The 24,698-nt window shown below is 30.2% G+C and overlaps 2 protein-coding genes across 2 annotated transcripts; both read left to right on the forward strand.

The window, feature by feature from the left end:
* The first annotated feature begins 398 nt into the window (after positions 1 to 398).
* On the forward strand, positions 399 to 23,185 carry LOC132944675 (phenoloxidase-activating factor 2-like). The gene is made up of 6 exons (XM_061014142.1): positions 399 to 633; positions 10,233 to 10,450; positions 10,564 to 10,857; positions 13,728 to 13,996; positions 16,157 to 16,320; positions 22,833 to 23,185. Exons 1-6 carry the CDS (start codon positions 628 to 630, stop codon positions 23,031 to 23,033), a joined length of 1,152 nt encoding a protein of 383 aa, XP_060870125.1. The 5' UTR covers positions 399 to 627; the 3' UTR covers positions 23,034 to 23,185.
* LOC132944673 (ATP-dependent DNA helicase pif1-like) lies at positions 16,329 to 22,799 on the forward strand. Its single transcript, XM_061014140.1, has one exon. The coding sequence runs from the start codon at positions 20,463 to 20,465 to the stop codon at positions 21,981 to 21,983; it is 1,521 nt and encodes a 506-aa protein (XP_060870123.1). The 5' UTR covers positions 16,329 to 20,462; the 3' UTR covers positions 21,984 to 22,799.
* Positions 23,186 to 24,698: the final 1,513 nt, after the last annotated feature.

Genomic DNA, 24,698 nt, shown 5'->3' on the forward strand with positions numbered 1-24,698 from the left:
ACGCATTAATTATATTAATTAAATTTATAAAATATGTATGTATACATTTATAATGTGTTCATTTCATACTAAATAAAAAACTAATTTTCGAATCTCTACTACCATCATAATAGTTACGCTTCTAGGGAGTAGATATCAATATTTAAAATTGTAATTAATTAATTAAGTTAAAAGTAATTGTTTTATCAATATGAATGTTTTGATGTTAAATAAATTAAATAAATAAATAAATAATGAATATACAATATGTTGTTATATGATATTATACTAATTATTTTTGCAGCATATAATATAATCAAGTTCAAAGCGAGCTTGTAATCAGTCATCACTTTTTCATTGCCACCTATCTACGTAATTTGACCATTAATCGACCATGTGATCACATATAGTACAAAATAACACATCCACTGCATACAGCGTTTAGCGATAGTAGCTTATACTTTTTGAAGACCAGACATTATGTGTCTAAAACTTTAGTGTTGTAAAGTTGTACTGGAATTATCGTTTATTGCATAGTGTTATTTGAGTAACTATACAGTGGCTTACATTTAGCATAATTTATGCTTAACATTTATTGATTATATTTTTTAAATATATTTTCTTTATAGTCTCAGCTCACTGTTGACAATGAAGGTACGTATTCCTGGATCATATTCATGTTTAGTTTTCGTTACGTAAACAATTTATTAAATATTAATAAACAGGTACATGAAAAAATAAAACATGTTTTTAAGACATTATTATTATAATTAAATATAAAATATACTCAAAAAGTTAAATAAATATGGTATACATCTAAAGTTAAGAGGTGTGAACTGTGAATACAATGTTAAACTATATGAAAAAGTAATTTAATCAAAACAATAATCTGACATTTTGATAACAATATTTTTCAAACTGTTTAATTTAAATTGAACTTTTTTTTTTTTGCGGCCATACTAATGATTATGTAAGTAACAAACGGTATTTAGTTTACATAACAAACACATTTTTTTTGATCACTTTACTTTATAATTAGTTATACTTAAATATATTATAATTTTCTAAACATTATGAAATATTCAGAAAATGTTGATTAATTATATTATGTGCGATTTATAAAAATATAAATTAAGGAAAATTATCACTGAATTAACAATTAGTATACAATATACCAATTACTAATACTTAAATATATTATAAGTTTCTGTATATAATGAAATATTCAATAAAAAATGTTATAAAAATATAAATAAATATATTATAATAATAATAAATAATTATAAAATAATACAATTTATTTTTGTTTTATAGATTTTTTTAGGCTTGGTCAAAAATCTTAAAAATGTATTACAATTTACAAAGTTACTCTTAAATTACACTTATAGAGATTTTAAAATATTGAAAATGCTAATGGTAAAATTTTTATAATAGTTTGAAGTTAAAACTTTGTCAAAATTTGTAAAAATCACGAACATTTTAATAATTGTTTTGTAGCTAAAAACTCAATTAATTTTTAATTTTATTAGCTAGTTAACTGTGTCACAAGATTCTAATTCTAGTGCTCGGTTGGATTACTTATCGCTTGACAGAAACATTGTATATTCGTATCTCCTAGTATACCTATATTTTATCATTAAAAACGTAGAAAAAAATCTAAAACTAAAAATCAATAAAATTAAAATCAGTTAACATTAGAAAAAAATGTATGTTATCTATTAATTCGACTTCAATAATATATAATATTATCACTGACCTTTGGCATTCGGGTTTTCCTATTTCTTGACTGACGTTCTGTGGCGGACGTTATATCTGAAGCAAATCACAGCTAATATAATGGACTTCGTCATTCAAAATGAATAAAACAAATACAAATGTAATGTGAAATAAAAATAATGTGTACTAAACAATTATATACGAATTTCAAGAAAAAATAGACACTTACTTTCGACTTTTTCGATATTTTTACAATAAATTTATCCATTTTAGCAAGTTGTCGAAACCCTTAATTTTGAATCGTTCGCGGATAAGAAATAAAATAATACAAGTGTCAAAAATAAATGCATGTATAAAACAAACAAATAATAATTTTAAACTTTTTTTTTTCCGAGTATAATCACTACATGGGAACCGAACTGTTTACACATTGCTTAACTCCCATGCAGCATCGTTTATTTAATAAAAAATGTACACAGCTTTGTTTTGGGCTCGCATGAGTCGTGATTTTATAGTACCCCCCGAGCCATGATGCCTCACGATGTTTTTTTTTATTTATTTTTAACAAACGGACACAGGAACATAGCCAGGTCGAGCCCATGCTATGCTCCCACCTTATTAACATGAATCGCTAACGCTAGGATGGGTCCTCTTCGCGAGCCGGCCGGAGCCCGTCGCTCTCATTTCCCGTACTGAGCTTCACCCATTAGCCACATTTTCCGCAGCTTGTCGAACTCTCTCCTCTGTCTCCTTTAGCGTTAGGATGTTTTCCACCATTTTGTAGAAGAGTCTAATAATTTTAAACTATGAAACACGTTTTCACTATCAGGTGCCATTGAGATTCGAGTCCGCCGATCACAATAAAATATAAATATAGGTACACTAGCCAACTCGTCACAGCTTCGCCCGTGATTGGTTGTTTATTTTGCCTCCGGAGGATGATATGTATAACTTTTTATTCAAATTTTACGTTTAATGTGATCGGCAAGTAAATATAAAAAATGGTTAATGAAAACGTATTGAAATGTTTCTAGCGGTATTAATGATAAATATATTTTTATCAAAAATAGCTGATCCCGTGCACTACGTTGCCAGTTAAATGTACCAACTCTATATGACTCAAACTTTGTTCAATCCGTTATTTAATATTCGGTGTATGGTGTTCAAAATTTATCTTAACTTTTCTGTTGCCTGGAATAAAAATTCTGATTTACAGCCGTAGATAATCAGGTAGGCAATCTGCGGACCCAGTGCTGTTTGTACGTAAATATATGATTTAACTCTAAAGTATCAAAGTTATACAAAGTTTGTCGTTTTAACTTAATTCCACTTACGGTAGATTAATATAATCAATTAATACAATATCCTAACCTAACCTAACCGTACTAAAATCCGATGAATAAAAATAAACCAAATTTAACTCTTTTTAAATTAATCTATCTTCTTCCCAGAGGTCTAATCTACACACAAAAATTCATTTATATATATCTATATATATAAATATATTGACGAAAAATAATAATACAAATCAACAAAAATGCAGGATTAACCAATAGCAACCAATATGTAGTATACTATTATTATTTTAATCTCCGACAATAAACTAAATTTTTTATTATTTAGTTTATTTTTTTCTGAAAAGATGGCGCCACTTGTATTTTTGACATCCCTATTTTCTACTTTTCTGGTGGATTTTCCTAAAGTGTTCTTTCATAAGAACCTTATCCTGACAATTACGAACACAACAAAAAAAGAATCAACCAAATCGGTTCAGTAGTTTCGGAGTTCATCCCGAACAAAAAAAAAACCGACTTCATTTTATATAGTAGTATAGATAGGAGTATTGGTGTACGCCCCCCCAATGCAAGAGATTATTTTTATCGATAAAATTCTCGGAACAATTTTATTCTCGGAACCATTATTATTATCTACACGACGACGACGACGAACAAAAAGGATAGGTTGCTGGTAGCTGGAAACCCGCGGGACGCCGTCCCGCACAATACGTATTGACAGTGAATAATTATAATCGTTAATTACTCCACTAAAACGCAACATTTTTGAAAATCCTTTCTTATTGTACGGTGAAAATATAAGAAGAACCTCTATTCCAAATTTCAAGTCCGTACGTTGAGTAGTTTTTGAGATACAGCGATCAGTGAGTTAGTAGTATTTTGATTTTATATGTATACATAACTAATTATTGACTAACATTATCGGACTTTATTTATGCCTAAAACCTACTCCGTGATATCCTTTTTGATTTAAAAAAAACTGCATGACAATTGGATAAGAAGTTTCGAAGCCAAACCGTAACAAAGATTTCCTCTTTTGCTTGATTTCAGTTTTATATATAAAGATATTGGTATAATAATAGAAAATGTTAAAGGCCCCTGCAAACCCTATTAATTTTTCGTCAAAACGACCTTTAGCGACTGACAAAATTAAAGTACTTCTAGTGGTTTAATTTTACAAATGTAAAGATGTTTTAATTGGTCAACAAGTCTACTTTGCATCGGTTGGAGCATATTTTTTAATATATTCAATATTAAAAATTTATAAAATATAAAATATTTATTCTCGTCAAGAATTTACTAAAATTGAAAAAGTGCTCCTACCGATGCAAAGTAAACTTGTTTACCAACACAAACATCTTTACATTTTTTAAATCAAACCACTAGAAGTACCTTAATTTTTGTCAGTGTGACGGCTATTTTACGTCCATAAATTTGTTTTCTAATGACTTAAAATGACTTGTGCATGTGCGTGCGTGCGACCATAAACCAGATAATAAATAACAATGAAGTGTAAATTGATGCGGGTCGCGGGTGATAGTAGGGGAGTATACACACACTAATGATCATTTACTACACACACAAAGACGATCAGTAATCGTAGGAACGAAATAATTGCCTAAACACATCTCCTTAATAATGACACATTTGCAGGGGCCTTAATAACAAAACTATAAATAAACGTGGAAAGGATATAATATTATAATAATTCCAGTGCTTCTCAAAATATAAATTAGTTAATTTATTATTATATTGATATTTCAATTTTTTGAAAACTGAAATCATGATATTTCGAAATCACAAAAAGATACTCTTGCAACCCTATGAACGTCAGTTACTCTCTGACGTTTGTCGAGTTTAGACCTATATTGAAACGTTCGGTCTCTTATCTTTCCGTATCTCTTTCTAAATTTGTTTTATTCAGTTTATTGTGTTTTGTTCAATATTCATCTAATGGCTACTACCTTATCTTGTTTTGTGTGTGATTCTTGCTTCGGTGATTTGGATTCTCCAATCTACTGTGACAGCTGCTCTCAACCTGCTCATACCAAATGTACTGGCCTTTCTGCGACCGAAATAAAGTGTCTTGCACTTAAGAACAGAAATTTAAAATATTTTTGTATTTCATGTGATAAAGGTTTGAAAGAATTGCCCGATTTAAAACAACTTATAAAAATGCTTATCACTGATGTTGAAGACTTGAAAGTTAAACTACAGAAAACTGGTACGACCACATCATTTGACAATGATTTTATAATTAATGAAATTGCTGATCGAAACGCTCGAGCCTCCAATCTAATCTTTTATAATGTTACTGAAAATGTATCTAACCAGGTCGAAGTCCGTATAACTCACGATCTAGAACAGGTAAATAGTTGTATTCGTTCAATTATCTCTGAAGCTGATGCTAGACCGGTGCCAGTGAAGGCCATTCGTCTCGGACGTTATCGTAATGATAACAAACCACGACCATTAAAAATAATCTTCTCTTCGCCAGCTGATGCGTTTGATGTTATCAAGTGTAAGCATAAGCTTTCACGTCAAAATTTGCCATCTCAAATTACTATCAGCTCGGACCGTACTCAACTTCAAAGAGACTCCATGAATAAACTACGTAATGAACTAAATCAACGCCTTCCAAGTGAGCCTGATTTAACTATTAAATTTATTAGAGGTGTTCCTAAAATTGTACTAAAAGAAAAAAAGAACAAAATTTTTAAGGTTGCATGTTATTTATCAAAATGTAAGGGGCCTTAGGACTAAATTAGATTTTTTTCGTAATTCAGTATACAATTGTAATTCTGATGTTATATTTTTATCTGAAACCTGGTTAAATAGTTGTATAAGTAATAATGAATTAGGTATTAGTAATTATAACATTTTCAGATCTGATAGATTAACTGACAACTTTGTAAGAGGGGGTGGAGTTTTGTTAGCAGTTTGTAATACTTATAAATGTGAGCTTATTCCCACGGATGACATACCAAATATTGAACATATTTTTGTCTTATTAATTGTTGGCAATACTAAGTTCATATTATGCTGTGTTTACATCCCTCCTAATTCTCCTTATCATATTTATGCTCAATTCTGTGAACTTGTTGAAAATACTATACATTTACATCCTAATACTAATATTTTACTTATAGGTGATTTTAATTTATCGAACTTCACTTCCCAAGATAATGAATTATCCCATAACCCAGCTATTAATATTATTAAAAACAGTTTTATCAATTATTTGGATCTTGACCAATATAATAATGTACTTAATTTTCGAAATGAAACTCTTGATTTGATATTCTCAAACTTACAAATACACACTGTGCGGATTGGAACCTCATTAACACCTCTACCGGATGCTTATCATCCAATACTTGATTTCATTTGTGAGGATCGTACTACTACTGGTATCTCAATCTCAACCAATCCTATCATTTATAATTTTAAAGCCTGTAACTTTAATAATATTTGTTCTTTCCTTGATAACTTAGATTTTATATCGAGTCTTAATTCAATTGATTTGGATTCATCTGTTCTAAAGTTTCATGAAATGATACTTCATTCTTTTGATGTTTTTGTTCCAAAAATTCAGTTGAATACCAACAATGTACAAAATACTATCTGGTCGAATAAATCGTTGAGAAACTTAATAAAATTGAAAAAATTAGCTCACAAAAAATATAAACTAACTAATTCTAATATTGATTATGTCACTTTTTCAGATCTGCGTAAAAAATGTAAAAACTTATCGGTACTAGCTCATAATCAATTCATTTCTAATTTAGAGCTTAACATTAATTACAACATAAAATCATTTTGGAAATACATTAAATCACTTAGATCAAATTCAAATAATATTCCTGAAATAGTCTTCCTTGATAATAACAAATCGAATACCATTGAAGAAACCTTAAGCTTATTCGCTACCTACTTCTCATCTGTCTTTGTTGATTCAAATTCAAACACCGACTACTTTGACATCGAAGCTCCAAATGATTTTAATCTTAACATTAACTCTTGGAATATTTCAGAAGTAGAAATCTTGGAAGCGCTTGGTACTCTAAATGCACATTCAGGTGTAGGACCAGATGGGATACCACCTTCGTTTTTGAAATCATGTAAACATTCTCTTATTAAACCGCTACATATTTTATTTAACCGGTCACTTAATCAAGGTATTTTTCCAAAACTATGGAAAAAATCTTTTGTCACCCCCATTTTAAAATCTGGTAGTAAAAATAATGTTCGTAATTACAGACCAATAACTAAAATGTCCTTAATACCAAAAATGTTTGAAGCAATTATCACAAAGAAGTTATCATCATTACTTTCGAATTTAATAAGTCCTTCTCAACATGGCTTCTTAGCGAAACACTCTATCTCTACTAATCTATTAACATATCAGTCTGATCTCATACAATCCTCTGAAAATGGTCACCAAGTTGACACCATCTATACCGATTTCCAAAAAGCTTTCGATAAAATAAATCATTCACTTCTTTTATACAAGTTAAATTTTTTTGGTAAAATTTTTTGGTATTTCTGGATCGTTTTGGAAATGGATTGCCTCATATCTGCACGATCGAACACAAGCTGTAAAAATTTCCTTTCAAATTTCAAAAGAGTTTCAAGTGTTATATGGTGTACCTCAGGGCTCTCACTTAGGACCTCTTCTTTTTTTATTGTTTATAAATGATTTGCCACAAATTTTCAGTAATGACGTAAAAGTTCTTCTTTTTGCTGATTATGCTAAATTTTATACCCAAATCAATTCAATTAATGATTCAATCAATTTACAAAATAACATGCTTAAATTTTCAATTTGGTCAAAAAATAATTTTCTTCCGTTAAATATTGAGAAATGTAAAGTTGTCTCTTTTACTCGTTGTAAACATCCTATTGCTTACAATTACTCTTTAGATAATATAGTGTTAAATAGAGCTTATTCAATAAAAGATCTGGGTGTTCTCTTTAGTTCAGATTTATCCTTTAAACTAAATCATGAGCATATGCTCAGCAGATCTTATAAAATGTTAGGATTCATAAATAGGAACACTCAAAAATTTAAAAACCCTACTACAATAAAAACAATTTATTGCTCCCTTGTACGATCTGTTCTTGAATATGCATCAATAATTTGGAGTCAATCGTTATCCAGTCATATTCATGATCTAGATAATATTCAATTTAAATTCTTAAAAAGAATCGCCCATATGAAAAACATACCCATTTCTAAAAATTCTATTACGCCAGTTCAAAAATTAGTAAACTTAGACTCCCTCCAACTAAGACGTCAACTATTTGATATCATGTTTGTATACGACTTGCTTAACTATAATGTTGTAAGCCCTGAGCTTCTAGCTCAGGTCAATTTCCGTATTCCCTCCTTCCACTCGAGAAATCATGATCTTTTTGCAATCCCATTCTTTAAATCCAATTCAAGTAATGATTCATTCTTTGTTAGAGCTCTGAAACTTGCTAATTTAGTCTCCATCTCCTTAGATTTTTTCAATACTCCTCGTGATACCTTTAGATTTAAGTCAATTATGTTTTTACAAGAAACCTTACAATCTTAATATTAGTACTCGTAGATCAGTGATTTTTTATTCTTTATTGTTTCTTTATTGTTTTTATGTATTTTATATTTTTAATCATTTGTATACCTACTTTATATTTATATACGTTTTATTATTACTTAGTGCTATGCTTAATAATTATTATTTTCTGTAAAATTTTTTTTTTTTCTATACATTATTGGTCTATATACCACTTTAAATTTTGTAAAAGGGCTAGTCCCGTTGAATTCTAAATAAATAAATAAATAAATAAATAAATAAATATTTTCAGGGGTCGCAAGTGCGACTCCGTGCGACCCCCAGTTTACGCCACTAGGTGAAAGGCACAGGGTATGGGCGAATCTTGATCGGTATATCTTCGGACACGGTAAAGCGGCACATATATAGCTGGTTAAGTCCAGGCCACTGAAAATGTGAGTGAATTCCTGTAGAAGCCAAAATAGACCTTGTCGTTGTTCAACCGTAATCTCGGCACCATTCGGACATAAATTCGTTGAGACGATTTGGTCCATCTCTGGGACATGCGTGGTTGTTAATACAGTTAATTAAAAATTTTAAAGGTGGTGATGAAAACCTGTCCAAACTATCCATACATCAATATGAAGAATAATAACCAATATGGCATAATGAATAATAATATAAAGTAGGTACAGGAATACCGGTCACGATGTTCAAAATATATAGCTACAAAAAGAGTACATTACCCATTACCGCTATGCCCTCCTATTGTGTCACCCGATAGCACAACGGTGAAAAGAGGCTCTACTCCTCCATGTTCGGGAAACGACGTATAAAAATGAAGTGTCGTCCGTCGGCTTAGTCAGTCGCAACGCACAAAAATATGACAGGTGACGGTGCCAGTGGGAGTATATGGAGATAGAGAGAGAGAGAGAGAGAGAGATTGAGTGAGTGAGAGGGAGAGATAGCATTGGAGTAATTATTTAAATGAATCGGCCTATATTCTTATATAGTATTCAGAAAAATTATACACGGTATCATTCGGGTGTGGCCCAGACCATGGAGACGATAGCGGGGAAAGAGTGTTTGGTCGTCGATCGGCGGACTTCGACCCACGGGACAAGAAACGCTATCGCATGCACACGAAAACAATATTTTAAAATAACTGCCTAATATATAAAATCAATATGTTAAAATGGTCACCTAACTCTGGTCGTCACAGAACGTAAACGGAAAATGATAAATCAAACTTTGGAATACCGATACCCACCATTCACGGTAAGGCATTTTCTATTTTTGCTTCTTTTGGAGGTGAATATGGGAAACCAAAACAATATTTAAGCCAATTCCCAATATTTGTATTTCTGTTATTGTACTCAACTACTCGAGTAATAGGTAATTGATTATTTGTTTGAATGTGTCCAAACTAATTTTGTGCCGAGCAAAAAGTACAAGTCATAATTTTACGATCAGGATAAAAATGATACCCCCATACTATTAAATTTTTTGAACTGTGTTACAATAATAAAGAGATGATTATTAATTCATAATATTTATCATCCTTAATAATCAATGGATTTGTATAGTATCAAGGAACATACTTTCTACAGTTATTGTACTATTATAGTATAATAGAAATGTATTGTTTTGTAGTAATCATAAATTTATATAAATAATATTTGTTTTGTATTTGTCCTGGTTTTAGTTGTATGTATTGTTGTCTGTTACATTGCTGTTACAAGTGACATCGACTTTAGTTTTTGGCGAAGAAGAAAATATTACAAGTCAAAAACACCTTAGTGAAATTGGTGAAGTGTTTCCTAAACCTCCAACTCGACCATCGCCGACGGTTTTTTGTATATGTGTACCATACCATTTGTGCAGAAACAAGACGATTGTTCGCAGGATATCAATAGATATTAGGTATGTCTTATCACTATAATTTTATATTTATAGGACTAGGATGACATAGAATGCATTGAGTGCATTATTTGTTCTGTATGGCATAAATGAATATCATTACATTTAATCTACAGACCTAACGAAGAACCGTGTCCTAACTCCTTAGACGTGTGCTGCTACGATCAAATAAAACCAAAAGATACTCCAAATATATCTTACTATGAACATCGTACATTCTGTGGCCATTGGAACTCTGCTGGCGTAGGATTAGGAATAAATGGACACTCCAATGACGATGCACAATTCGGCGAATTCCCCTGGATGATGGCAATTCTTAAATTAGGAGCTAACAATTCTAAAACTCACCTGTGCGGTGGTTCATTGATTCACCCAAAAGTCGTGTTGACAGCAGCCCATTGCGTGATTAGGTACAAATTTTAACTTATTATTATTATTTATTGTATTTAAAAAGTTATACTGAAACTTGCAAAAACTATATTATTGCTACCTTACGAATTTTAAACTGTGGACTGTAACAGTGGACTTAGTTTTAGATATACAAATATAGAAGTAAGGTTTTTCTTCAACTTTAACTTTTTATTTATGCGGTGTTTGGCAGTCGAACGCATACTGACAATAATTTAGATTAGATTAATACACAACCGCTCTTTCCAAGCGATAATAAGCGACAAGAATTGTCAATTCAGTTTACAATTAAAAGGTCAAATATACGCGTCAACCATATTATATTGGTTGTTATTGTTAATGCATACATTGTTTAAACCGATTTGTACCTTTTAAACGTATGTGGACAAAAGTTGGTATAGTACCGTCGATATTTTATAAACATTTAATACATCTATACTAATAAACAGTGATGTAGTCGTAATTTTTTTACTGAGTATACGTTTTAATGTGCTTGATATGTAAACGTGGGGGCTTCTCCCCTCCCCCCCCCCCCAACCACTATATATACTACGCTATTACTAATGATATATTTATAATTACATACACTTTACTACTACCTTACCGCAATTGAGTCTCTATAGTTTACAATCATACTCCTAAAATATATGATTATACATTTAAATTGCTTATGATTACCTATGTTAATTTCTTAACCCCCCTATCCCCACTTCTTTTTAAGTCAAAAAACCTAAATATTTATTAATATTTATAGCCTTAAATGTATACTCGGTAGTATATAAATTAGGTATCACAACTTTGAATGACTAAAAATAAATGAAAATATCATTTTTTGTAGATCAATTGTTATATTTATGTAATTATTGTGTGACACAGTGTAGGTACATAAAATAATATTTTTTGACAAAATTATTTTCAGTAATGCATGTGACCGTGAATCTCAGCGTCGGCTATCGTTATCGATAAGCTTATAATTTTAGACGTATAATATATATATATAATAAATAGAAATCAATGCAATGAAGTTAAAAATAGATGTGTAAAATGTAAAAATAATAACAGTTCCTAATGAACATGATAACAAGGAAATATGTTTGGTATTATTGATTATTCGTTAATACTATTTATATTATTGATTTATAGCTATACAGTATACCCGTATACCTGCGTATCACAAATTATATTATAAGTATACGCATCAACCAAAAACTGGAGAAGTCGTTATACGCCGTATACCCGCGTATACGCCCCACTACACCACTGCTAATAAATAAAATGATAGCGTTTGTTTGTATGTTCGGGATAAACTCCGAAACTACTTATTCAATCGTTGTGCAGTTTTTTTTAAATTAAAGAGGACATCACAGAGAAGGTTTTAGCTATAAATTTAGTCCGATAAAATTAATAAATAATTAACTGTAAATAATTAGTTGTTATTAATTAAAATAAACGTGTAAATTGTATACCTATATATATTAATATTATACATATTGTGCGGCACGGCGGCCTGGGGGTTTCCAACTACCTGCAACCTGACCTTTTTTCTTTGTATTAATATTTTTCGTCAATATATTTATATATATAAGGTATATATAAATTAATGTTTGTGATTAGATTAGACCTCTGTGAAGAAGATAGATTAATTTAAAAAGGGTTAAATTTGGTTTTTTTTTATTCATTGGATTTCAGTATGGTTAGATTACGTTAGTATTGTATATTAATTGATTATATTAATCCACTATAGGTGGAATTAAGTAAAAACGACAATTTTGGTATAACTTTGATACTCTAGAGCTAAATCATACACTTACGTACAAACTGCAGGGGGTCCACAATCTACCGTAGGTAGATTGCCTACTTGATAATATAATGCTGCGAATATGAATTTTTATTCTGGGCACAACGGAAAAGTTAAGATAAGTATTAAACACCATACACCGAATATTAAATAACGAATTTAACAAAGTTTGAGTCATATAGAGTTGGTACATTTAACGGGCAACGAAATACACAGGATCGGTTTTTTTGTAATGAAAATATATTTATCATTAATACCGCTAGAAACATTTCAATACGTTTTCATTAACTATTTTTATATTTACTTGCCGATCACATTAAACGATAAAATTTGAATAAACAATTATACATATTATCATCGTCCGGACGCAAAATAAACAACCAATCACGAGCAAAGCTGTGACGGGTCGGCTAGTTATTTTATAATATAATTCTTTAACGAATATTCTAAAAGTTATATTTTATAGAGCTTTATCTTCTTGTTATTTTTATTATTTTAAAATTTTAAATAAGATGAACATAATGTAATTTATTTGTAATTGATTATTTAAAAGATTTATTTTATAGTTGATATAACTATACTATATCAATAATAAATAATGTACAATTTTAAATTGCGTTTTCACACTTATTTATCAACTTTCTGTTAAATTAAAACAGTACTGTTTTTATAGTTATTACAGTTATTATAATAGCTGTTATTGATCCTAAAAATTAAAACTACTAGTGTCGTACTCAGACACTGTCGATTTTAAACAGATTCAAATATTTTAGTTTCCCAATAGGACAAGACAATTATTTTCTAAAAATTGAAATTACGACATTTAATAAAATATAAATATTTCCCGATATAGTTATGTCTGTATATTATCTGTCCATTATCTGTGTATAATAATAAATCATATCATTTTATGCACATAAGTTATAGCTGTATATCCAACCTCATAATTCAGTTAGTATTTTGCGTATGTTTTAAATGGATAGCGGAGTATAATATAGCAGTTTTTACTTACTATAATATAACGTTATGGTATTACTAGTTATAATTAAATGTTTTTTTTATTTTTCACAAAAGCAAAAACCCAAAAGATCTAGTAATTCGCGCTGGTGAATGGGATTTACAAACGGAAAATGAACTGTTACCGTCACAAGACCACGAGGTTCTGAAAATAATCAATCATGAAAATTTTGACCCTCATGTAATTGTGAACGACGTGTCACTGATCATTGTCACAAAACCGTTCTTACTCAGAGAAAATGTTGGTACTCTCTGTTTGCCCAGCCCGAATTATGTGTTCGATAGACAAAGATGCTATGCCAGTGGTTGGGGAAAAAAAGTTTTCGGTAAGCATGGTAATTATTAACTAATATAATACATAACCAATGTGAATCGTGTTGATATATGTGAAATATTATTTGTGAAAAATATCTACGCTCATTTCTGAGGCGAAATCGGAATTCTCAACATCGTCAACCAGTCGACCTAAAATTACATATTGTTTCATCTTAAATTTTCTTATTCTTCTTAATTTTTTTTAGATTCTGATCGAACGTATATATTAATGTCTTGTATTTACAATCATGTGTGTTTTATATTATATTATATCTTTTCTTATTTTTCGTCGTCAATATTTGGGGTAGTAAAAATCCTCCATCAGCATATTTTCTGATGGAAAAGTAAATCTATTAGGTGGCTGGTGCATTCAGGAGATAAAAGTTAAAAATTCTCAGTAGTTTTCGAAAGCGTCGGGAAAAATAAAATAGTGTTTAAACGGGCGTCACTCTGCTGTATAGTAGATTACAATTGGGTCATTGTAATGTTATGAATTTAAATGAAATGATATAATATCATTGTATGCGAAAAACAATTATGAGCAAAGACGGTCAGTCAGTCTATGATATATTACTAAGTATATTTAATGATATTATTGTGAATAAAGTAATTTATTTACCTATTCTAGTGGAGTCTTATTTTACGATTTTAAACAGCTCAAAATGAGTCAAAATATTTTGAAAATATTATCAAGTATAGGATTTGATAAATTAAACATATGATATCAATTTAAAGTGTATACGGTTATTCGTTTTCAAATTACAACAAAATAAGAAACTCGGTACTTGAGAAATCGAGTGAATATCCAATTTGGTAAAAATTTGAACATCAAACACTCATAAAAATCAAAAGTAAATTAACAAAAAACACACATCATTAAACCAATACATGTATTGTTCCGCTCAGAATCTAAAATTAAACCATAATATTATAGAAAAAATGTTTTTATATTATTTTTATTTTGCTTTTTTTTAAAAAATATTTTTAAGCACTTATTTCGATGATTATAAGTGATATAAGTCCCATATCCTGCTAAAAAATATACAGTCAGAATACTGTGAGACTATTTTGGGAAAAACAAGATACTTATGATGCAGATTTAATAAAACATATTGTAATTAGTGATAATTTTCATTTTCCCTTTCTGGAGAAGTAAACTTCAAAACCATTCATTATTGGTCTTACTCTAATTTTCATGTGTTAATGTAAGCACTTATTATATTGAATTTTAAATGTTAAGTTTTCATGATTTAAACTTTATAATTACATAAAATATAGTCAATATAAATATTGGTACCAAGCTATCTTTTTACTTTAAAGTGAGTTAATTCCAGATTCCCAATATTATTTTAATGATAATTGCATATCATTATTACCTAAGCCACCTAAAAAATAATCAAATTAATATATGGTATTGTATAAGAAATGTAACTGCGAAGAAAAAAAGGCTTTACACCAAAATCAAATACAATTTTTTTGTAGTGTGTGTCAAGCAGGGACCAAAACCGGAGCCGAAAAAAACCGGTTAACCTTAAAAATTTAGGAACCGTAACTAGAACCGGAACCTTTATTTCCAAAAATGAAAAACCGTAACCGTAACCGTAATCTTAATTATAAAAAGGTTATTTAGGTTAGAGTAGACTAGTTATTTGGACTAGTAAAAGTAAGACTATAGAAATGACTATTTTGTTTGTCCGTTTGTAAGTTCAGAAAAATAAAATAAAAATCTTTTAATGTTTTTATTATTTTGTGTTGTGAATTGTCACACTTGTTTTTAACTTTTCATAATACCTTCTATTTTCATGAAATAATTGCAATTAAAACATGAATAAATAAATTATTTTAGACTATTTTTTTTTTTAAATCTTTAATAATCAGAAATCAAAATTAACCGATAATAACCGGTATGACCGGTTCTAGAACCCTTATATTTTTTTAGAAAACCAAAACGAAACCGGAACCCTTAAACAAATTAATTTAACAACCGAAACCGGAACCGAAAAACCCTATAAGTTACAGTCCTTGGTGTCAAGAGTAACCGACTTAAAGTGTATAAAAATATGAATGATAACAATGAAAATAATAATGAATATAATGAATTGAAGTATGTATTATATTTTATATACGTATAATAAATTATGTTTACATTTTTTTTTCTATTCGTCGTATAGGTAAATTAGCCGCAAATCATGTAATTTTGAAAAAAATAGATTTGCCGGTCGTGCCACGTAGTTCGTGCTTGGAACTGTTAAGAAAGACCAGGTTGGGTATGGATTATATATTGCCCGAGGGTTTCATCTGTGCCGGTGGAGAAACAGGCAAAGATACTTGTCAAGTAAGTGTATTCTAACATAATACATAACACTATCTACCGCTCTAGTCTATACTGACCATGAGTTAAAAACACTTGTAGTGATATCTAATAATATTTATTTGTTATCTAAAACAAAAAATACGTTAAGGGGGTTGGAGCATAGAATATTTTAAGGAGTAATATTTAGGCAGTTTATATTATATGTATATTTAAACGGTGTCATTTTGTGAGTAGTGAATGAATATTAGTGTGTGTCCTTATCGATCAAGAACAATATCACTCAAGCACATGCATGCACAGGTCACCAAATTAAATTTTTACATTTTTCCGTTTTTAAAATTGGTACAAAATAGCTATAAGAGAAAGATTTATTTAGTTATAGATTTCCATGACCCGATTTAAATTTTGAAAATATGTCGGTATTCGATAACTTTTTTACTAGGTTATGTAGGAAAAATAATTGATGTTTTAAATCTGAATGTAAGTGTATAAAATAAAAACACTTTCATATTTTTTAAAAAGTAAACATATTTTTTAAGCCTTATTAAATACAAAAATCAAAAATTTGTTCCTACATAACCTAGAAAAAGGGATACTGAGTTCATACGTAGGTATTTTTATAGTAATAATCGGACATTGGGTAGGTAGTATAAAAACTTTACTAATCGTCCGCTTATTGGTCTAAAACTACAAAAAATGCTCCAACCACCTTAATACAGATTTATTTATTTTGAAGTAAAATATTCTAAATATTTTTCAAATGTCTAATAAATATTAATCCTAGTAAAATGTTATATGTTATAAATGTATATTTATATTTTGTCAACCAATTCATGAATCACATTTCTTATAAAACATCCTTCACATTGAAAAAGAATACAAATCACATTTAAATCATGGCCCCCCTATAGTTTTAATTCATTTTTTTCTTATAACTCAAGATAACAAACTATTTAATTAAAACGACTTCTTACATTTGTTATTATTTTATATTTGAACTTTGAACATTACTTACCTATATTATATAGTATAACTCGTTGTTGTATCTAATTATTTTTTATAATATTTTGCTTTTTTTTTTTAATATTTGATAAGATTTGTCGGTGGTTTTTCCCATGGCATTAAATAACTATTGATAAAATCGAAAAATGACCTCTTTAAAGTACCATCTTGATCCAATTTGCTAAAAGATAAAGTACTATATGTTGAAATCAAAGCACTCCTTCTGGTAGAAATTTTGTATACAGGATAAAAAAAAAAAATAAATAAACACCGTTGTAAAACCACTAGCTTCCTTGATCCGTTAAGAATCTAAAAATGTGAAACATTGATCTAAAGTCATTTTTTTAAAATTATAAACGTTAGTTCACAGGTTACACAGTAATCGATTTTCAGTTAGTTGTGTTTTATATTTTATGTCTCTTTCATACTTGTATAGCTATATGTATTATTTTATTTACAGTACACCCAGTACAGTCACAGTTGAGAAACAAAATGTATATAGGATAATATAGTTGAAACTATTTTTATGTATATAATATCATTAATTAAAAATAGGTTGGACAAGTCACAAGTAGGTACAGTAGTTGTCGAGCATTTTTTGTAATGGATATATTGTTAATTCGAATTCACTAATATATCACTGTGTATGAAAAAACGGTTCTGAGTGGAAATGTTGAGTCAGCCTATCATTCTTGTATAAGTATAATAACATTTAATATTTAAAAAAAAAAAATGGGTAAGTGGATGTCACTCTGCTGTACAGTAGGGTACAAGTGGGTCACTGTATAATGAATTATATTGAATTTAAGTTAAATGATATAAATATCATTGAATATGAAAAACGATTTTGAGCTGTGACGGTTTGTCAGTGGGGATATTTAATATTATATTTATATTGTTATTACTTATTAATACGGTAACTGGTAAGTTGAATTAATATTATAAGATTACAACAAAATAACTAAAATCGTTATTCTTGGTTATTTAATATGTAATTTCGACAGAATTTGAACATAAAATAACAATAAAAAAAATGGGTTTTTATATTTTTGAGATATTTTGGTTACAGAATAAGCACTACTTACGAGGAACCTCGTCTGATTTTCAATCCTTAGTTATAAAAGTTGCACATTTTATAAGTGTTTAGCTATTATGTACAACAGCCGTTTGATAACCGTCTAGCTTGCTAACCACTTAAATTAATTAGATCGGTTATTCGGTTGTGTGGTTTTTGTTAGGTATTACCGTATCTTATATATAAAAATGAATCGCAAAATGTGTTGGTAAGCGCATAACTCAACAACGCCTGGACCGATTTGGCTGAAATTTTTTTTTAACTGTTCTGAATTACCAGGAGAAGGTTTTTATGAACGAACATTTTTAAAAAGTCTACCGAATAAGTAGAAAAAGTGCAAAAAATATTTATTGATGTCTGTGATTTGAACCCGATACCGTTAAAATATAAAAAATAAATTAAAACTATAATATTTTTTTGTTGCCATGGAAATGTTAAAGACAATATTTATTCAATTTAATTGTTTGAATAAAATATAAAAAAAAATTACTGGGAAGACCTTAAAAAAATTTGTATTAAAAAAACATAATAATTTAATTTTGATATGCCTCCTATATGACGAAGCAATTTAGGTAGAATAACCCGAAATGCTACCAACCAAGCTAATTACCGATCTAACCAAAGTCCACAAGAACGTGACGACAGAAATGAACGTGAAAGAATTCGGATATCACAAACGCGTGAAGTGCGAACGCGAAATTCAACTAATAATCGCGCAAACTTGAATCGAGCTGCTTTTAGTTACGATGTGTCAATTGACTACAGTAACTACACGTGTGTTGTTATTGGTTCTATGAACTCAGTTTGCTCATATTGTAAGGCTTTGAAATACAAAAACGAGGCCAATGGTTTGTGTTGCGCAAATGGTAAAGTGAAATTGATACCATTGGATCCACCACCTGAGCCGTTGTACTCATTGGTTTCAGGAATAGGAACAGATGAGGTTGTTATCAAAAACATGATACATGGTCCATGTGGTACTCTTAATCAAAATTCACCGTGTATGATGGATGGTAAATGTTCAAAACGATATCCAAGGACGTTAATATCAGAAACAATTACTGGCAATGATGGTTATCCACTGTATCGTCGCTGATCAAGAGTAGACAATGGAAGAACAACAATTGTCAAATTAAATAAACAAGATATTGAAATAGATAATCGTTGGATTGTTCCATATTCACCAATTTTATCAAAGACGTTCAAAGCACACATAAACGTTGAATCTTGCCATTCAGTGAAATCTATTAAATACATTTGCAAATATGTAACCAAAGGGAGTGATATGGCTGTGATTGGAATTAGTGCAGAGAATTGCAATGATGAAGTTACCCAATACCAAATGGGCCGCTATGTTAGTAGTAATGAAGCAGTTTGGTGAATATTTTCTTTTCCCATTCATGAGAGACACCCTTCAGTTGTTCATTTAGCTGTGCATTTAGAAAATGGACAAAGAGTGTATTTTACACCACAGAACGCAGTACAAAGAGCAGCTCAGCCACCTTCTACTACATTAACCAGTTTCTTTGAGACATGCCAAAACGATGATTTTGCACAAATATTGTTATATTCTGAAATGCCAAAATATTATACTTGGAATAAATCCTCGAGGAAATTTATACGACGGAAACAAGGAAAACCAATTCAAGAATACCCAGATGTATATTCCACCGATGGGATTGGTCGAATTTATTCAGTACATCCCAGCAATGATGAATGTTTTTATTTACGACTGCTATTAGTCAATGTACGTGGCCCAACATCATTCCAACATTTACGAACTGTTGATGGTGAATTGTGTGGATCCTACAGAGAAGCCTGTCAACGTTTGCAATTGCTAGAAAATGACGATCATTGGGATCAAACTCTAAATGATGCTGTAATATCATCAAGTGCTCAACAAATACGAACATTGTTTTCTATAATCATATGTACATGCTACCCATCAAAGCCAATCGATTTGTGGATCAAGTACAAGGATCATATGTGTAATGATATTTTGTATCAAATACGGAATAGAATGGGAAATCTAAATATATAAATCAATGAAGAAATTTTTAACGAAGCATTGATTTCAATTGAGGACATGTGCTTGATGATGTTAAACAAACTATTAATTCAATTAGACCTGATCGCGCCCAATCGTACAATGCATGATGTTTTTAACAAAGAGGTGCACCGAGAAAAAACGTATGATCTCAACACTTTGAAAGAATTAATTCAAAAAAATCTTCCACTGTTGAATGAACAACAGAAGTATGTATTTGATACTCTTATGAAAGTAACAAATGATGATACTGGAGGGATATATTTCTTGGATGCACCTGGTGGTACAGGAAAAACTTTTTTGATTTCATTAATATTAGCAACAATTCGTTCACAAAATAAAATTGCACTTGCACTTGCTTCCTCGGGAATTGCAGCAACTTTGCTTGAAGGTGGTCGAACAGCCCATTCAGCACTAAAATTGCCATTAAATATGCAAAGCAATGAATTTCAAAGCTGCAACATTTCGAAGAAATCTGCAATGGCAAAAGTTTTGCAGCAATGTCAATTAATTGTTTGGGATGAATGCACAATGGCACATAAAAAATCGTTGGAGGCTTTAGACAGAACATTAAAAGATATACGGGGCAATTATAACCTATTTGGCGGTACAATGATTTTATTAGCAGGAGATTTTCGGCAAACATTGCCAGTGATTCCACGATCAACGCCAGCTGATGAACTTAATGCATGTCTAAAATCATCCAATTTGTGGAAACATGTCAAAATACTTTATTTAAACAAGAATATGCGTGTCGAGTTGCAAAACGATCAATCTGGAAACATATTCTCTAAACAACTGATAGACATTGGTAATGGCAAATTTCATGTAGACATATTGACCGACTGCATTAACTTTCCTCGAAGTTTTTGTCAGTTAACTCGATCAAAAGATGAACTTATTCAAAAGGTGTATCCAGATATTGCTCGCAATTACAGAAACCATGATTGGTTGAGCGATCGAGCTATATTGGCTGCAAAAAACATAGATGTAAATGAATTAAATTTAAAAATTCAAGAACAAATTACAGGTGAATCGAGGATATATAAATCAGTTTATTCGGCAACTAACCAAGATGATGTAGTCAACTATCCACCGGAATTTTTAAACTCACTGGATTTACCAGGATTGCCACCTCACAATCTTAAATTAAAGGTTGGATCGGTTGTTATAATGTTGCGAAATATCAACCAACCGCGTCTGTGCAACGGCACACGGTTAGCGATAAAAAAATTACTGAACAACGTGATAGAAGCAACTATACTGAAAGGAAAGTTTAAAGGAGAGGATGTTCTCATACCATGCATCCCAATGATTCCGACTGATGTGCCATTTGAGTTTAAACGCCTACAGTTTCCAGTGCGGCTTGCTTTTGCTATGACCATAAACAAGTCCCAGGGGCAATCATTAAGTGTTTGTGGTATTAATTTGGAAAACCCATGTTTCTCACATGGTCAATTGTATGTTGCCTGTTCCCGTGTTGGGAAACCATCAGATTTGTTTGTCTGTGCGCCAGGTGATCAAACAAAAAATATCGTATACCACAAAGCACTACAATGAATATATAACTGATTTTTGTTAATAATTATAATTGAAATGATTAACAAAAAAGTAATTCCTTACTTATAAATGATTATATATGTTTTATTTAATTATTTTTTATTCACAACGCACTATCACCAGGGTGACGGTTCTGTTCAGAAGAATTTTTTGCGTCAAATATAACATGTGTAGGAACAAAAAAATTGCAAAATTAAAAATATACTGGACAGGACGAGTCAGGTGACGGGGAGGTGATACACAAATATGTAATTATATTTGTTATTTTTATTCATTGAAGAGGTACGATTTTTAACGAATAAATTTTGAACACCATACACCGAATATTAAATAACGAATTGAACAAAGTTTGAGTCATAAAGGGTTGGCATATATTTAACGGGAAACGAAGTGCACGGGATCAGCTAGTAATATATATAAATGGCTTGTGAAGACCGCCTGGCATATAGCGCCCCAAACACAACGGGAAAGGTAGGGTGGAGTGTGTAGCTCTGTAGTTGGTGGCCGTATATATGATGTTTGAGCCGTAACCTGGTGTGTTTTTGGCATAGTTCACTTTTGTGACCTATCTTTTTTCATCAATCATAATTTGATGATTGACTGTAGGTTAAGTGGTTCTTTCTTGAAACCGTTTTTCTGTATATGATCTCGTATAGATCTCAGATTGTTATATTTGGATACTATAATGCCACTTACAACGTGTAACATAGGACATACACCATTCAATATTTAAATATTACAAATTAGGTATGTTTCCAAGTCTATTTGCGATGCATTTTCCTGGCCTAATGACTAATAGTATACAATTATGTCTATAACCTCTTATTTATAAATATATTGTATGAATAGGGAGACGGTGGAAATCCTCTGATGTGTCCAATTGAGAATAGACCCAAACAGTTCCAACAGGCCGGAATCGTGGCGTGGGGAATTGGATGCGGTAACGAGATACCAGGCATGTACGTGGATGTGGCCTTGTTTAGAAACTGGATCGATGAGCAGATGGCTAAGGAAGAGTTGGACACGAGCTACTATGATCCTGATTACTAGGGCTCGGAAGTTGTTGCATTTGCTTATTTTTATTGGGCTATTCAATTTATTTATTGCTATGTAAGCTTGAAATTATTTTCAAGACACTACAAAACACATTAAAATTCTATATAGTGCATATTTCTGCATATTTATTGATGTTTTAATTTTAAGTTTATATTTTTTAATTTTACCTCAATTACCTTAATACTCAATTAATTTTTGATTTTACACTACACTATTCGACGTTTATTAAAAAAACTATGATATAAATAGTTAATAATAATTCAATATCAAATTCCAGTGCTGATTGTTCAAGAGATAAGTCTGTTTTATTTGTTTTACATGCTAGTACCCGTCGTAACCTGTTTTAAATACGTTAAAATATTTTGGTTATTAGACTAGATTGGTAATCGTTCCAAATAACTGATCCATATTCTAAAATTGAACAAACCAAAGAAAAATATAAGATTTTTATGAAATTGGAATTTATAAATGTATCAAAGTTATTTTAAAATTGAATATATTTTAATATTTCATTATTGGAAGTCATTTATATGAATTTTATTAATATCTGTATACCTATCGGTTTAAATAAAAATATTATGTTCATGGTATTGGTAAAAATTCCATAAGGGCAATTTAACGAAACAGGCCCGTGGTGTAGCAAGATGGGAAAGGACCGCGGAGTAGTATATAAACCATAGGGTAATAACTAATAAATAATAATAATATTTCCACTGACCATTATCCATATTACATTATTTATACGAAACGTACATCCACCAAGGGACCACTATTGTTCGTTATCCATTGGGGGGCCCCTGCTACCCCTTAAACCGGGCTTGTGTGAAAAGTCCACATCTATATATCATAAAATACGCGTAAAAGATTATTCCTGACCTTTGACCACGAATACCTTAATATCTCTCTTTCATTTTGTCGTATATACTATACAGAATAAAAAGTTGCAAATAAAAATTGTATAGAAGAGAGAAATATGAACAAGGTTATTGCATTATTTTATCATGTAAAAGTGACTGTTCTAGCCGTATACGAATTTACGATCCATATTCAATTGTTGACACGTAATTTTGCAATGTGATTAAAATTCTTAAAACACGGTGGAACTGCCGGCCAATAACGATATAATAATACATTATGAGTAACAGTACTCATAATGTATTATTAGTACTACTGTTCGTTAGCCAACATGGTAGTTTCTTATTTTAGTACTATTTTATATTTCATAATTTAAATTTAAAAGAACATTTTTGGCACAAAACGTATATAATATAGAAACTTACAGAGTGTAGCAGAAATATCAGAAAAAAAATTGATACTTCCTACAGTATGAAAATTATATGGATGATAAACAATTTATGAAATACCTATACTCATGTCAGAAAAATCCCAAAAAGAATATTTTGAAAAATAAGTTATTAGTTATTACGTTATATGCAAGAAACTAATTTACACTTAAAAAAAATATTGATATTTAAAAAAAATTGCGGAATATAAACTACCTACTTGATTTAAATAAACGTTTTTATCATCAATATGTGTCTATATTTTAGATTTACAAATTGGCTATTTTGAATTTTTTATACTTTACTTGTAGTTCAAGAGTATATAAATTATTAAAAACAAATAAAATAAATACTAAAAAATAAATTAGATAGGTAT

Source organism: Metopolophium dirhodum, chromosome 5, assembly GCF_019925205.1.
Source record: "Metopolophium dirhodum isolate CAU chromosome 5, ASM1992520v1, whole genome shotgun sequence".
NCBI lineage: Eukaryota > Metazoa > Arthropoda > Insecta > Hemiptera > Aphididae > Metopolophium > Metopolophium dirhodum.